Source organism: Macaca thibetana, chromosome 12 (assembly GCF_024542745.1).
Source record: "Macaca thibetana thibetana isolate TM-01 chromosome 12, ASM2454274v1, whole genome shotgun sequence".
NCBI classification, from domain to species: domain Eukaryota; kingdom Metazoa; phylum Chordata; class Mammalia; order Primates; family Cercopithecidae; genus Macaca; species Macaca thibetana.
In genome coordinates this window covers 99,921,258-99,938,075 of record NC_065589.1, presented here as the reverse complement: position 1 = coordinate 99,938,075, position 16,818 = coordinate 99,921,258, and the positions used below count along the sequence as shown (strand labels likewise).

General features: G+C 37.1%; 1 protein-coding gene across 1 annotated transcript in view; it reads left to right on the top strand.

Annotated features, from left to right (window-relative positions):
- KYNU (kynureninase) overlaps window positions 1–16,591 on the top strand; it is a 167,349-nt gene extending 150,758 nt beyond the window's left edge. The window contains exons 11-14 of the mRNA XM_050751744.1: window positions 3,712–3,764; window positions 6,962–7,047; window positions 14,759–14,989; window positions 16,390–16,591. Of these exons, the coding sequence (XP_050607701.1) occupies window positions 3,712–3,764; window positions 6,962–7,047; window positions 14,759–14,989; window positions 16,390–16,515 (496 nt within the window). The 3' untranslated portion in view covers window positions 16,516–16,591. The remainder of the gene's footprint in view (window positions 1–3,711; window positions 3,765–6,961; window positions 7,048–14,758; window positions 14,990–16,389) is intronic.
- Window positions 16,592–16,818: the final 227 nt, after the last annotated feature.

Below are 16,818 nucleotides of genomic sequence, written 5' to 3'. Positions count from 1 at the left end.
AATTTTAATAAGTTAATGAGAACTGTATATTTTTAAGTGCTAGATTTTTAAAAATTAATCATTTTGCATAATTAATCAGACTCTGCTAATTAATTCTATAAAACTATATGCAAAATACATAAAATATTTTTGAAATTAAAATAAATTTGGACTAATAAAGAGGAGTTAAAATGATAATTAGAACCTTTCATTGATGCAACAACAATATGTGCTCTTTAAGAAAAATCTGGAAAATATAGATAGGAATAAGGCATAAGTTAAAATATTTAACATTTTGGCCATAGTTAAATATACATACATACATGTTATTGTTTTAAAACTAGAAGCACACTCAAAATATTGTGATCTCCATTTTAATCTTTTTGTGTATATATATATATTCTTTTAAATAGGATTTTTATAATGGCTGCAGAGTATCCCTTCACATGCAATGGTGTAATTTGTTTCTATCAGTTCTCCATTACAAGATATTCAGGTAGTTTTGACACTGAAAATTGTATTGTGTTAATTGTCCTAATGAAGCAGGATATTTCCCTGACCGGTTCTCGGAACTCGTGACAGGGATGCCTCGTTTACTCAGCCGGCTCGCTGCTCTCAACTCCTCGCGGGAGAGAGTGCACGAGCGAACGAGTACGGGAGCCGGAATGAATGAGTGCTGGAATCGGCTGGCCACTTCGGTGCTGGTAGGATCCAGCTCCACGCACTCGGACCTGCAGCGTTCCACCCTTCGTGGGAGGGAGCGCACAGGTGAGCCGGTGTAGGAACTGGTCCCACACTTTAGAACCGGCAGGAGTGAACTCCATGCAGGCCCCACAGCAGAGTCCAAGCGGGGGTGCCTGCGACTCTCAAAGCCCCAGAGGCCATGTTACTGTGCTCTTTTAGCTCTGCTGTCCGCAGGCGGCGTAAGTGTTAATAGCCCAGTGGGGCCTCTGCCTTTTCACACGAGGCAGCTGCCTTCCACCAGCTAGAGCAAAGGGCCAGTGTGACGCCAGATTCTTCTCGAAGTTACGCTGTCAAGCTGTCCCCCTGAAGTCAAGCCACTTCTATGCCTAGCTGTATCCTGTCTACTGGCGGAGTCTTGGGTTTATACAGGCACAGGATGGGGCGGGGTGGGGCCGTGGGTGGTTTAGGAAAAGGCAACATTTCAGCGGGAAAATAGGGATAGAAGTTCTCCCTTTGGGCTATGGTTTCAGGTTTTTCAGCTTCAGGGTGGGAATTCCTGGGGACCCACTCTTTTCTGCCTAGATTTTCTCTGCCCACTGTTCCTTATCACTAATACACAAATCTTGGTGTACTTCAAATAGTGTAATCCAAATAGTGTAATCCAATTTAGATAAATTGGAAGGAGTAAAATTTCTGGGACAGAAAACAATGCATATTTCCCATATATCTTCTTAAATTGTCCTCTAGAAAGATTTTATTACTTATTTATTATCATTATTCAACAACTGGCTGATTTCCTTTTCTTTGAATCTTTAATGAAAATAAGCATAATTTTAAATCATTTTGCAGATGTGATATATAAAATACGGTCTCATCTTTATAGTGTGAAACATTAGTGAGATTGAGGTGTTTTTGTTTGTTTTGTTTCCTTTTCCTGAATTCATGGGGCACAGACATTTCTCCTTTATAAACTGCCTGTCCGTGCTCTGTGGCTGGGTTGCTCTTGGTGCATTGTCCTTTTTCTGTGTAAAAACTCTTAGTGAAAACTCTTTCATATGGGACAGATACCACTCGTCTTCCCCATCTGGTTTGCCTTGCAATTTTGTCTATCTTTTTAATACAGAATTTTAAATGTTTATAAATCTGTTGGTATGTTCCTTTGAATTTTCTTCTGTTTTATACTTAGAAATTTCTGTTTTGAAAATCATGAGTATGTAAATATAATTTTTTCATTTTTGCATTTTGGAGATGTCATAATTAAGAGGTGATAATTGTGACATGATCTGAGGACTGTTTCTGTATTTACTATCATATCTCATTTGTCTCACTGATGTTTCTTTTACTAGAATTAGTCTCATGTACTGCACTTTATAATATGCTATATTATATAAAACATATAAGATACTATTACAAGATAATATAGCATATTCCTCGCTATATTTTCTATTTCAAAATTTACTGTGTTCACCCATATATTCTACATAAATTTTAAAACATTTTGTCATGTCCCAAAAAATAGTGCCTTGGAATTTTTATTTTGACATTACTAAAACTAAAATATTATTTAGGGTTAATTGATTAGAAGCAACATGATATTTCTCTTTCTAATTTTTTAATATTTTTCTTTAAATTGCTTTGTAGTCTTTTTCATCTAATATATACACACACATATTTGATTTTTCCTATATATTTTGTATTTTATGTCTGGCTTATTTTACATTCTTTTTTTTTTTTTTTGACACGGAGTCTCACTCTGTCATCCAGGCCAGAGTGCAGTGGCACCTTCTCGGCTCACTGCAACCAATTCTCCTGCCTCAGCCTCCTGTTTAGCTGGGACTACAGGTGTGCACCACCATGCCTGTCTAACTTTTGTATTTTTAGTAGAGATGGGGTTTCACCACGTTGGTCAGGCTCGTCTTGAACTCCTGACCTCGTGATCCACCCACCTTGGCCTCCCAAAGTGCTGGGACTACAGGTGTGAGGCTGGGCGCGGTGGCTCATGCCTGTAATCCCAGCACTTTGGGAGGCCCAGGCGGGCCAATCACTTGAGGTCGGGAGTTCAAGCCCAGTCTGACCAACATGGTGAAACCCCATCTCTACTAAAAATACAAAAAAGTTAGCTGGGCGTGGTGGCACGTGCCTGCAATTCCAGCTACTTGAGAGGCTGAGGCAGAATAATTACTTGAACCTGGAAGGCGGAGGTTGTGGTGAGCCAAGATCACGCCATTGCACTCCAGCCTGGGCAACAAGAGTGAAACTCTGTCTAAAAAACAAAAACAAAACAAAACAAAACAAAAACAATATGAAAGCAACCTATTTCTTTTAAAAGTATTTTTAAAACTTTCAACAATTATATGGGTTTTTTGGGTACATTTCTCTTTAGAGATTCTATTGTGAAAATATTGTATTAATTGTTTGGCCTTTTTGAGCTTTTAGCTTCATTTTAAAATAAAAAACTGCTTAATATTTTTGTTCATTTTATTTTAAATAAAAAATGTCATTAACTATAACTCTCAAGTTGATATTTCACACAAAAATAAAATAATAATAGAGATGGATAGATTTTTATCCTCATTCTTTACATTATAAATATTAATTACCATATGATAGTATATAGCATTTTATCTACTGAAGTATTTGATTACTTATATTACAAATGGCTTTATAATGTAGGCCCCAGATTTCTAAATTAGTAGTGTCTATTTTTATAGATCAAAATATCATGTCCAGTCACAGTGGCTCATACCTGTAATCTCAGCACTTTGGGAGGCCAAGGCTGATGAATCACTGGAGCCCAGGAATTCAAGACCAGCCTGGCCAACATGGTGAAACCCTATCTCTACTAAAAAGACAAAAACTAGCTGGGAATGGTGGTGCATGCCTGTAGTCTCAGCTACTTGAGAGGCTAAGGCGCAAGGGTCACTTGAACCCAAGAGGCAGAGGTTGCAGTGAGCTGAGATCATGCCACTGCACTCCAGCCTAGGCAACAGAGCAAGACTTCATGCAAAAAAACCCCCCAAAAAACTAATGTTTTTATTTATATTTTAGATTAGTGGGATGGTTTGGCCATGAACTCAGCACCAGATTTAAGATGGATAACAGTAAGTATATTAATTTTACCTAATAAGTCATTGTATTTTAACTTTATTTCAATGTTCATTTGTCTTTGTGTTATGTGTGATGTATATGCCCCATGGAGAGTGTGCTTCAAAAAATGTCACTGAGAATTCTCAAATAAGAAATGACATTTCCGGAGTGTAAGACTAAGAGTTTATAGGTTTTAGCATGATTTTGAGTCTATCCCTTAGTAGGGAGATAAAAGAAAATGAAGTCCAAGGTAAGGGTCATGTGGCTTGGCCAATATAGAGTGCCTGAAACATGGGGCATGGAGGATAGGAGGAAATTTGGGGCTTGGAGTCAGATCCAGAAAGACTTGGGTGTTAATCACACTTTGCTGCTTAATAGTTTTTTGACCCTGCACAAGTTACATCATCTTGTGTCATTGTTGTTTCTTTCCACTTATCTAATGTAAATAATAAAACCTATTTAAAGATTTGGTTTTAGGGTTAGTCAAGTTCAAAACAATAAGCCAAGTAGGACATAGCAGTACTGTAATCAATACTCATTTTCCCTCCTCTTTTTTCCTAAATATTTTCCTTTTGTGGCTTTTGCCATGTACCAAAGAGTATAGCAATTCCTGAGAGCAGTTAACCCTAGCAGATAGAAGTGAAACTCTACCATGCAGAGCTTCTTTTTCCTGCGTGCCTATTTCTCAATCACATGGGACGTGGAAAGATCATAAGTGCTTTGAGAGTTCAACATAAACTTGATCCTTCAGATTGCTTTAAACCCTGAGATACCGTTTTAAATTTGTTTCCATTTTTTATTGATTTTATTTTTTTGTTTTTGGAATAGGGTCTTGCTCTGTCAACTAGGTGGGAGTACAATGTTGCAGTCAAGCTCAGTTCAGCCTTGATGTCCCTGGCTCAAGCAATCTTCTCACCTTAGCCTCCTAAGTAGCTGGGACTAGAGGTGTGCACCACTGTGACCGGATGATGATGATGATGATGATGATGATGATGAAGATGATGATTTAGTGGAGATGAGGTCTTGCTATGTTGCCTAGGCTGGCCTGAGATAATATTTTGTATATATAGGTGCTCTTTGACTTACAGTGGGGTTATTTCCTGATAAGCCCATCATAAGCTGAAAATATCTTAAGTAAATAATGCATGTAATACACCTAATCTATAGAACATCATGGCTTAGCCTAGCCTACCTTAAAACACATTCAAAACACTTACATAGCCTAGAGTTGGGCAAAACCATGTAACACAAATCCTATTTTATAATAAAGCATTCAGTATATTATATGATTTATTGAATACTTTACTAAAAGTGAAAAACAGAATGGGTGTATGGGTACTCGAAGTATGGCTTCTACTGAAGGTGTACCACTTTTGTATCACTGTAGAATTGAGCAATTTTAAGTCAAACCATCATTAAGTCAGGGACCATTGGTATTCAAATTTGTAGCAACCAAATTGCAAGATGGGATATTCCAATCAAGTCAGGTTACCTGTATTTTACCTTGGCTGCTAAAATAATGAGATCTGTTATTATACCAGTTATTTAAATTCTTTGAGATGGGTTTTCTTATTTGGAAATAAAAGAATTGAATTTGATCAGGGGTAGCAAACTTTTTCTGTGAAGGACCAGATAGGACATATTTTAAGCTTTCTGGGCTATACAGTCTCTGTGGCGAATACTCAGTTCTGTCATTGTGGTGTTAAAGCAGCCGTAGGTGATACACAAATGAAAGATTTTGGCTATGTTTTCCTAAAACTGTATTCTAAAAAAGCAGGGCCTGGCACAAAGACTCACGCCTGTAATCCCAGCACTTTGGGAGGCAAGGCAGATGGATCGATTGACCACAGGAGTTTGAGACCAGCTTGGGTGACATAGTGAGACCTCGTCTCCATAAAAACTACAGAAATTAGCCAGGAGTGGTGGCATGCATCTGTAGTCCCAGCTACTTGGGAGCCTGAGGTGGGAAAATCACCTGAGCCCAGGGAGGTCAAGGCTGCAGTGAGCCATGATTGAGCCGCTGTACTCCAGCCTGGGTGACAGAGTGATACTCTGTCTCAAAAACAAAAACAATACTAGTGGGTCAAATTTGGCTCACAGGCCATATGGCCATATATATTAGTCTTTTCACACTGCTATAAAGATACCACCTGAGACTGGGTAATTTGAAAAGGAAAGAATTTTAATTGACTCACAGTTTCACATGGCTGGGGAAGCCTCAGGAAACTTACAATCACGTCAGAAGGCGAAGGTAAAGCAAGGCTCATCGGAGGTGGTGGCAGGTGAGAGAGAGAGAGAGGGCATTAAAAACTGCTGTTTTTAAAACCATCAGATCTTGTGATCACGAGAACAGCATGGGGGAAACTGCCCCCATGATCCAGTCATCTCTCATCAGGTCCCTCCCTCCACATATGGGGATTACAGTTCAAGATGAGATTTGGGTGGGGACACAGAGCCAAACCATATCACCATAGTTTGCTTACTCCTGGATTTAATGACTATATAAAAAGTCATCATTTTTTAACATTCTTTTAGTCAGTCATAGTGTTATCTCTGACTAGCTATCTTAACCCTATTGAATTTAACTTGCTGCAGTTCAGTCTGCTTAATTTTAATTAGTAGAGCATCTGTTATTAATTTACCTTTTTTATCTATTATACTTAGGCAGATCTTTTTTTTAAAGCCCCCTCTGTTGTGTGTGTGTGTGCATGTGTGTCTCTGTGTGTGTTTTGTAAGATAAACCACTTGACCTAACAATCCTAGAGCTAAAAGTCACCTTCATAGGTCATTTCATTCATATTTCTGCCTTTGGGCGACAGTACAATTACATGCCACTAAAAGCTGATGCTCTCTCTCATTGACATGGTTTCATAATAGAATAGCAACAGTTGAGCAGAACAAGGAATCCTGGCTTGGGAATAGGAAGGCAGAGAATGGGGTCCAGAAAAACTTCCAGAAGAGGTCATTTTTACCTTGGGTCTAAGATTTCTGGTGTTCTGCTAAGAAGGTGGGGACAAGGGAGGCGGGAACTGCTGGTAAAGGGGAAATAACGTTGATATTTCAGTTCCATGGAGTTGATCTTAAATATCTCAGGAATTCTACCCAGGAGTAAAAGTTTACATTTTGCTCTTTTACTCTCCAGTACTTTAGTATCTTTATGGACACTTTTCAAGTTACCTTCTATGATAATGACATGATATTAATTTCTCAGAACTGCAGTTAATCCCTGGGGTCTGTGGATTCCGAATTTCAAATCCTCCCATTTTGTTGGTCTGTTCCTTACATGCTAGTTTAGAGGTAAGTGATGTATGTTTCAACCTTCCCACATCTTTGCCTTTTTTCTTGATCTGATTGTGACAATTTGTAGTACTTTCTCTGCTACACAGCAAGATGATACATGTACACTGTGCATGAACAAGGGACAGAAGGCATCATTGCCCTTTAGGACAGTGATGATGTGGCAAATACTCAGTTCCATCATTGCAGTGGTAAAGCAGCCGTAGGTGATACATAAATGAAAGATTGTGGCTATGTTTTCATAAAACTGTGTTTTAAAAAAGCAGGGCCTGGCACGAAGACTCACGCCTGTAATCCCAGCACTTTGGGAGGCAAGGCAGATGGATCAATTGACCACAGGAGTTTGAGACCAGCCTGGGTAACATAGTGAGATCTCGTCTCTATAAAAGCTACAGAAATTAGCCGGGAGTGGTGACAGTCTCCCTTCATTCATGTCACCAGCCCCCAGCACAATGCTTGGCACATTGTTGGCACATAGTAAATATTAAATAGAATTCTTTTGGAGAGATACATTTTTTACTCCACTTAGTATCTTTTTAAACATGAAAAACTTAACTTTCTCTTGGTCTCTCTGTATACTAAATAAGCATGCAATATTTAGTTCTTCATAAATTCACTTGTTCAACATAAATTTATTGAGAGTGTGCCTGATGTGATTACTGGGGATTATACTTTTCTAGTTCATTATAGGTTAATGAACTGACCAAGTACCATGTGACAAAGCTAGGAAAGACTTACTTGAAGGAAAAAAAAAAGAATAATCAGAGTAAACCGAAGATTAAAAAAGGTTGTCTCATGAAGTATGATGGTTTAATGATTTTTTTTTAAATTGGGACTTCTACGCCATTATATCCATTTATAGTCTCAACTATCACTGACTCAATATTTTCCTTTAAATTAATTTATATTTTTATTTAGGTAAATTTAGTCTCACCCTGAAATGATAAATATACATAACAAGAAAATGAAATTGTGATTCCTTAGATACTATTATTTAGTAGTAGACTAAATGCAGTCAAGAAAAAATATATGGGTTATATAGTATAGAATTCATAATGTAAATATATAAAGTAAATATATATTTTGTATACATATATTTAAAATATATTTTAGTTAAATGCGCATACATATTTCTAACAGTGGTTTTACATAGAACTATTCAAACAAGGATTTGAAATTTTTTCCTGTCTCCTTCAAAAATCATGTAGTTTTTGATTTTTTAGCAAAAACTTATAGAGGATTTCAGCATCAAATGAGTTGGACAGGATAAAGATTCAAAATTCCTTCTAATCTAAAATTGCATAATTCTGTGAATACTTATAGCAGTTTCTCATTCTGGCCACTGGATGGCAGCATCAAGTTCCTCTGTTTTTATTAAATTTCACCACTGGATAGTGATCATCACCTCATTTCATTCCATCGCAATTTAAAGCGCACCTCCTCAGTTTAACCACTAGATGGAGCTTGTGTTGTTTTCACTTCATGGCAGAATTTTTCTTTAACTTGGAAAACAGACATAATAACGAGATTTTTCAGCTGGTGATACATATTTTGGAAAGTTTTTTTGAGTAAAAATCTGCTTAGTAAATCAGATAATGATATTTGAGTTGTTTTTATAATATCCATTTAGACAAATATTTTATTTAAACATTTTAAAACAAAACAAAGTTTCTGCATTCCTTGCAAGTTTATATCAGGGAGAAGATGTGTGACAGTATCAGAAGCACAAGGACATACCTTAGGAAGAGCTTGTACCTAAAGTAATTTCCTCTGATGGACCATATCTTTGCAAATAACTTCTCAGACACACCTGGAAATTTCCTTTTGGATGCCCTCACTTTGGTACACCTTCTGTAGTGGACTGTTTTTTCTAGTAGTATTCACCCTTCTGCTGTGGGAAAGGAAGCACATTCCTATTTTTCCTGCCACTGTTTTCCTACTACACTGTATTAGAGTCATCTAGATAAAGTTTTTATTTTCAGTTATAATCTGACAACTGATTTATTTTTTCTTTCTAATATCTAAACTTAAACCTCAGTCTCCTGAGTAGCTGGGACTACAGGTGTGCACCACTACACCGGGCTAATTTTTGAAGTTTTGTAGAGACAAAGTCTCACTATGTTTACCCCGTCAATATCTAAACTTAAAATCCTAAAGCCACAAGAAGAATGATATGCACTTCTCTGGATCTTCTAATCACTTACATATTTCCGTTGAGCCTCTTTCTGCTCATTTCACTGCCGAGACTATGTTCTAACCAAAATTATCTTGAGTTAATCAAGTCTTATGTTGGTAAAAGTGTTTTTCAAAATTATTTCTTACTGTAAATTGCAAAATTTTTGAATTACAAACTAATGCATTGAATTGTTTCCCTTTCTGTATCTAACTGTTAAAATGTCCTATTTTTCTAGACATTTATGGGCTTCTCATGTGAGTAAGCATCAGTGAATTAACTATGTTTCTATTAATACTTACCTTTCTTTAAGTTTTATTATTTATATGTAGAGATGAGGTCTAGCTCTGTCGTTCAGACTGGAGTGCAATGGTATGATCATAGCTTACCATGGCCTCAAACTCCTGGAGTTCAAGTGATCCTCCTGCCCCTCCGCCTCCCGAGTACTGGGACTACAGGTCTGCGCCACTACACTTGGCTGATTATTATTTATTTATTTTATTTCTTTATTTTTGAGACAAGGTCCCCCTCTGTCACCCCTAGAGTGCAGTGATGGGATCTCAGCTCACTGCAACCTCCGCCTCCTGGACTCAGTTGATCTTCCAACCTCAGCCTCCACAGCAGCTGGGAGTACAATGAGTGCACCACCATGCCCGGCTAATTTTTGTATTTTTTGTAGAGACAGGATTTCACCATGTTGCCTAGGCTGATCTCGAGCTACCGGCCTCAAGTGATCCTCCACCTCGGCCTCCTGAGTAGCTAGGACTACAGGGCATGCCACTGTACTCAGCTTGTTTTTAAATTTTTTTAGAGATGAAGTCTGGCTATGTTGTTCATGTTAATCTGGAATCTCCTATGTCCATGTTAATCTGGAACTCCCGGCCTCAAGCGATTCTCCTGCCTCAGTCTCCTGTTTGAAATGTTTGTTTTTCGGTGCCATAAAGAAATAGCACTTGAACGTAAATTTAATTTATTTAGTAAGGCCATTTTTACTTCCTGCAGAAAGGGTACACTCGCCAGCAGTTTTGCCACAATAGTACACCAAACAAAGGAGACAGGGTCCTTTATAACCTCACGTGTCCACCCTACTGCTGTGTCTGGTTGCCACTGGCTGGAACAGGACCTTACATTCTGTATTTGTCCGGATTGGCTAGTAACTTAGAACTTTTTAAAAGAGGTAAAGGTAGAGGGGAACAAATGAAGGAGGAAGTAACTTGTGGAATGCTAAGAAAGGTACAAACACTTTTAAATAAGGAAGAGGAACAGGCTGTGACCTAATGCTTGCTTGGACTGGTATGAGCATGCCAGGGCAAATATTTAGGCTAAATTGTGGGAGCTGAGAACTAAAGTATATTGATTTATTTATTACGGCTAGCAGTTATTTAAGAATGTTAGCACAGGTCTTTGAATAAATTTTGCTTCTAAGAGAAGTTACTCTTTATTCCTAATTAGATGGGAAGGAAAGTCTTCGAAGAGGAACCTCTACTTTACTTTTTACACTACTAAGCAGTTGGGATGACAGACATGAACCACTGCACTCAGCCACCTTATCTTTTTAAACCAGTTTATTCCATAGGTGGTTGAAGTTTCAATAAATGAAACATGTAAATGCATGAATCAAACTGCTTCTTTGTTGTCTCTACTTTACTTTTAAGAAATATTCAACGCAGTCAAATACGAACTGGAGGAGAGATTCTATACCTAAGAATCAATTATATATAAATAAGACCTTAGATTTTTAATGCAATGACTTTTTAAAAAGATATTAATATGGCTTTTTAAAAAAATACATGTGTATATGGTTGATTGATATTAAAAACAGCACGTTATAATCAGTTTCAAACTGTCCTTTTGTTTATATTTTTGGATCCGAATCATTTATACAATAATTCTTAAAATATTGTGGATCAAGGGATGAAACCTGAGGCCAGGAAGCTGGAGGCAAGTACTCTCTCCCTGAATGGACGCAAAGTGTGACCTCACGCAGACAACAACTCCCTTTGGATGTATTTGCCTTATTGTTTAAAGTAAGATGTTTGGACAAGATTATTTAGGGAGGCCGTGCGCGGTGGCTCAAGCCTGTAATCCCAGCACTTTGGGAAGCCAAGACGGATGGATCACGAGGTCAGGAGATTGAGACCATCCTGGCTAACACGGTGAAACCCCGTCTCTACTAAAAAATACAAAAAACTAGCCGGGTGAGGTGGCGGGCGCCTGTAGTCCCAGCTACTGGGGAGGCTGAGGCAGGAGAATGGCATGAACCTGGGAGGCGGAGCTTGCAGTGAGCTGAGATCCGGCCACTGCACTCCAGCCTGGGCAACAGAGCGAGACTCCGTCTCAAAAAAAAAAAGATTATTTAGGAAATCTCCTCAATTTTCAAAATACTTAAATTTAAACAATACATATATTATATTTGAAGGTTCATATTTATATGTAGCAATAGGTAGACAATATTTAGGCCCTTTCAGTATTCTGAATTCATAATGAAATAAATAGCTTCAAAATATGAAATTAGAGCATTCAGTTAATATACATGGCGAGTCAGAAGACTCAACAAAGAAATGTACTATATGTTTCCTTTCAAAGTTCCTAGGGAGCCAGTTTTAAGAATCTAAGAGAAAAATATGACAATTCAAAACATCACACCAAACTTATTTTTCCTGTTTATACTTACCTAGCTTTTCTAGCTTCATGTTCATTTTGTCAGTAAGAAAAAAAAAACAAGTAGTTGAAACTCTGCCAAGTATTATCTTTTAAGCTGAATATTTTTCCAACCACACTTTTCATTTTTTTAATTAAAAAAATTATTCTTTCTCAATTTTGAAAGCATAAAATTTATGAGAAGCAAAAAAGAAAATAGAATATTTATGCTACTTCCCTATTATTCTCTCTCAATATTTTTATGTGAGGCTCAGAATAGACTTTTACCCTGTGTGAGATGAATTTAAAAGTGCCTCGGAATGCAATTGTCCTTATTGTGGTTGTGATGGCGAAAGTAAGTTTTATATTTAAAAGTTATTTTATTATTAAAAAGTGACAACATGCCACTGTATATTAAGATGGAAGCTATTTGTCATACCAAAAAATTTGGTTTCTAGTTATCAAGAGAAAGCTGCAAGAGCAACATTCCCTAAGCCCCTTTAAAAACTAAATTCAAGTAATATTTCTCAAAGTTTTACTAACCTATGCATACAAATGAACTATCATTAAATGTGATACTTCACATATTGATTGCCCCCATGTACATATTAGGGTACCCATAGCATAACCACAAAATTTCCTAGATTTATTTATTATTTAGAATTTCTTAGAATATTATTAAGCTCCAGACAGAATCTTGGAAAGATTCCTCACATAGTTTTTTATTCCAAACTTCACAGCCAAACCAGCTGTGGCCTAGGCCTTCCTTGCCTGTCCCTGCTCCTCTGGGAGAATTTTGATTCTTGGCCTTTGACCCAAAATTTGGCAGTGTTCCCTTGAGTCCTCATTATGCCAAGTCTACCTACATTTTGCTTTGCCCAAGAAAATGAAGAGATGCCTCCTACCAAATTCTGTGTAACCTGGGTCAGCTGAGTCTTGGAGCACTATTATTTGTACTCCAGAACTCGGGGGCCTATGAAACCAAGATATCAGCCTCTGCTTGAGCTGTCTCTGCAGGCGTCAGACACTGTCTGGGAGGTGTGGTGGAGGAGAGAGACAGGCCCCATTCTGTCCTGTTTTTCCTCTCTTGCTTAGATATCATTTACCTTCAGTACAGTTCCCATCCTCACCTTCAGCCAATCCATAGCCGCCATACAGTATAGTTCCAGGAAATCTATGGCTGAATGGTTTGAGTTTTATTCGAGTGCCTGCCTACATGCCACGTGTACATACAGGAATAACTGTTTTCACAGACTTGATAAAGTTTCAATATCACCAAATGACCCTATCTTTGCTCTTGATATCTTTGCTCATGACACAAAAAAGGAACATTAAGTGGCAGGCCAGTGCATCACGCTCTGTTTGCAGTTCATTCAGTTCTTATACGTAGGATATATTTTTACACTCTACTTGACCTTAAGAGATAAGCCAGAAAAGCACATCTGTTCTGACCCCTAATATTCCAACACCAGTTATTGTGTGCCCTTGTCACTCATCTTAATATAAGACATCTCAGGCAGCAAATGGCAGTATTTTCACACCAGTGCTAGAGTTTAGAGGGGGGAAAATGAGAGAAAGCAAGCCCAAATGCTTCAGTAAAAATAAATGCATTATCTAATATTATTTGCTTTCCTCTCTGAGAAAACTTAGCATTATTATTATTTAACTGCTTGTTTTCTTATTGTTAAACTGGAAGAAATTTAGGAGTCAGTAAAGCAGTTATAAATGTTACCAGTAACACTGATTTCCACATTTGCACATGTTTAGATCATATTGCACTTTTTTGGGGATAAACAAACTTTACATAAAAGTTGGAAAAGTCTTCTTGATTATGATTTCAAAAAGTGGTTTTGGGGAAAAGCTTACATTGTATGATATTTAAATCCATTTTTAAGGTATGTTTTACTTGATTATACTAAGTTAATTTAAAATAATTTGAAGGTATGTTCCCAGACCAAACTGAGGGTTGGGCTATTATTTCTTGTGGCCCAATAACAAGATGCAGATGAACAGGGGAGAAAGAGAGTTTTTATTTCTGTAACTGGTTACAGGGAGAAGGCCTGGAAATTATGACCTGACCAACTCAAAATTACAAAGTTTTCCAGAGCTTATATGCCTTCTAAGCTATGTGTCTATGTGTAAGTGTGCATTCATCTGAAGACATAAGTGATGAACTTCTTTTAATCTATAACTAAGGTCTGAGCCCTGAAGACCTTCCTCCGCAGCCTCAGTAAATTTACTTAATCTAAATGGGTCCAGGTGCTGGAGTGATTGCCTTTATCTTGTCTCCTGCTACCTCACTGAGGTTTGAGGAGTTCCTTTAGACCTTCAATAAACTTGTTTGCGGAGGCCTGGGGAGTTTCTTCACACCCACAGTAAAAGCTTGTTTAATCCTAAATGAATCCTATTAAGAATTCCTTCGTTATTTTGTCATGCTTTCAGGCCCAGGGAAGGCCTAGGCAAAACCCTCGGTGGGCTTTTGTTACATCCCAGCCTTGTATAAGGGCATGGGCGTTTTTCGTTTTTAATACTTAACTTAACCATTCGGTCAGTACTGACACAGTTGTAATGGAGGCCTGCGTTAGTGAGACCTGGCCTGCCACAGGTACAAGTATTAACTTACGTTTTCTTCCTTTGCAAGTTTTATTTAAGTGACATTTGTACAATTTTTCTGTCATAGAAATTTTACCTCCAGTGTTTAATAGCAAAGTATTTAAAGGAGGGCATGATTTTACAAAAAAAAAAAAAAAAAAAAGATTATGTAAAAGGAGATTAAAAGGAGATATTTATTGGAAAGGTCAAACATGGGCATTTCCTTTTTATGCATGATTTACTCTTAATTTTTGCTTCTTTGTAAATCAATAAGACACTTTAATCTGATTGTTTCTCATTCCACAGATCTTTAAGCAAGCGACAATGAAGGCATTGCGGAAAAAATCTATTTTGCTAACTGGCTATCTGGAATACCTGATCAAGCATAACTATGGCAAAGATAAAGCAGCAACCGAGAAACCAATTGTGAACATAATTACTCCATCTCATATAGAGGAGCGGGGGTGCCAGCTAACAATAACATTTTCTGTTCCAAACAAAGATGTTTTCCAAGAACTAGAAAAAAGAGGAGTGGTTGTAAGTATGTCTTGCTTTGCTAGCAGATTTTGTCTGTGGGCTGCATGTTAGCGATAAAATTTGGATTGTTTGGTTTATTCATTGTTGCATGTTATTTCACATCAGTCAGTCAATTAAGGATAAATTAAGTGCCAACTAAGCCCTCAGCACTGTGCTAACTGAAAGGCATAGAGATCTGTCATTTCTGATAAAAAAGAAGATACCACAAACTTGGGTTATAGGAATAGTTTTTTGTAACTTACTCATTCTTTTCATAACAGTTTGGGCAGAAAAAAATTATTATTTCATCATAGTCAGGACATTGTTTTCTCTTGTTTGTACTATAATTCATTTATTGAAAGAATGGAATTAAAGATCATACCAATTTATTGAAGGGTAAAAAAAGAAAGTCTTATTTAGTTGCTTGATCAAATTAAGTTACTTTCAACTTTGTCACTTCAGTCAAAAAAGATATATATACACTTCCCAGGAGTGGTAACATTGCAAGGAATAATTTTTTTTTAACCCTTCAGCCTATATGACCTTCCTGAAGGTCTCTTGAAGAGAACCAATAAATGTGAACTGAGTCATTTCAGGATAAAAAAGATAAGGTATCTACTTCCAATGATTATGTAATTAAGGCACTGCTTGGCTCATGCTTACCTCCAAACCTGTAGGAGAGGTTACCCCCAGATGCTGAAGGCACAAGTCAGAAGATCAAGATTCTAGATCAGACTCTGCCCTTGTCAAGCTCTGTCCTCTTAGGAAAGTTCATTAGGATCTATTGGCTTGATTTTTTCATCTGTATTTGGGGTATAAAAATAATTACCTCCAAGAGTTGTGATTGGATTGAAATGGGACAGCACGCATAAACTATATACTATATTGTCTAGCCTGTAGCAGGTGTTTTCTAAAGTTAACTGTAGCAATCTCCAGGCATGTCCAATTATCTGGTGCTACTTCAGGACCTACAGTGTAGCTCACTTCTTATTTGTGAGATCACAGATTCGAAAATAACTTGAAGGATAATTTACTAAAACTCTCCAGACCCCAATGAGGTTTTCATTCACTTAAATTCACCCGAGTTCCAGTCCTTCCATGGGGTCCCCACAGGAAAAAAAAAAAAGAAAAACTGTATGTATGATCTATTAAATGCTTAAGGAAGATAGCTGCTGAATAGATTTCAGGAATTTATCTTGGCTATTCATGCACCAATCCATTCTTATTTCTTAAATTATTATCAAGAGAAAAGTTTCATAAAACATAAAAATACCATGTTTTACTTAAAGTAAAAAATTTTGCTTATATATTAATTTTTAGGGAAATCATTATGAAGGTGCTTTACATAAGTTTATCTTGAATGTACATTTTCAATGTGTGAATAACACTAACATTATTGTGGCTTTATTTTTCCCCCACAGTGTGACAAGCGGAATCCAAATGGCATTCGAGTGGCTCCAGTTCCTCTCTATAATTCTTTCCATGATGTTTATAAATTTACCAATCTGCTCACTTCTATACTTGACTCTGCAGAAACAACAAATTAGCGGTGTTTTCTAGAACAACTTAAGCAAATTATACTGGTTATTTCAGTATTATTCAATTTTTAATTATTGAATTTTTAATTATTTTTAATTATTTTAATTATTGAAAATATGTCACCATTGACCACATGTAACTAACAATAAATAATATACCTTACAGAAAATCTGATGTAATTTTTTAAGGTCTGTGGCACTGAGGAGTCCACAGGGCTGCCTAGGTGCTTGGTGTTTGGGGGACTGACACTGTGTTGGTTCAAGTATTATCTATACAGTCTCAATAAGCTGTCACATTTCATGGTCATTGAC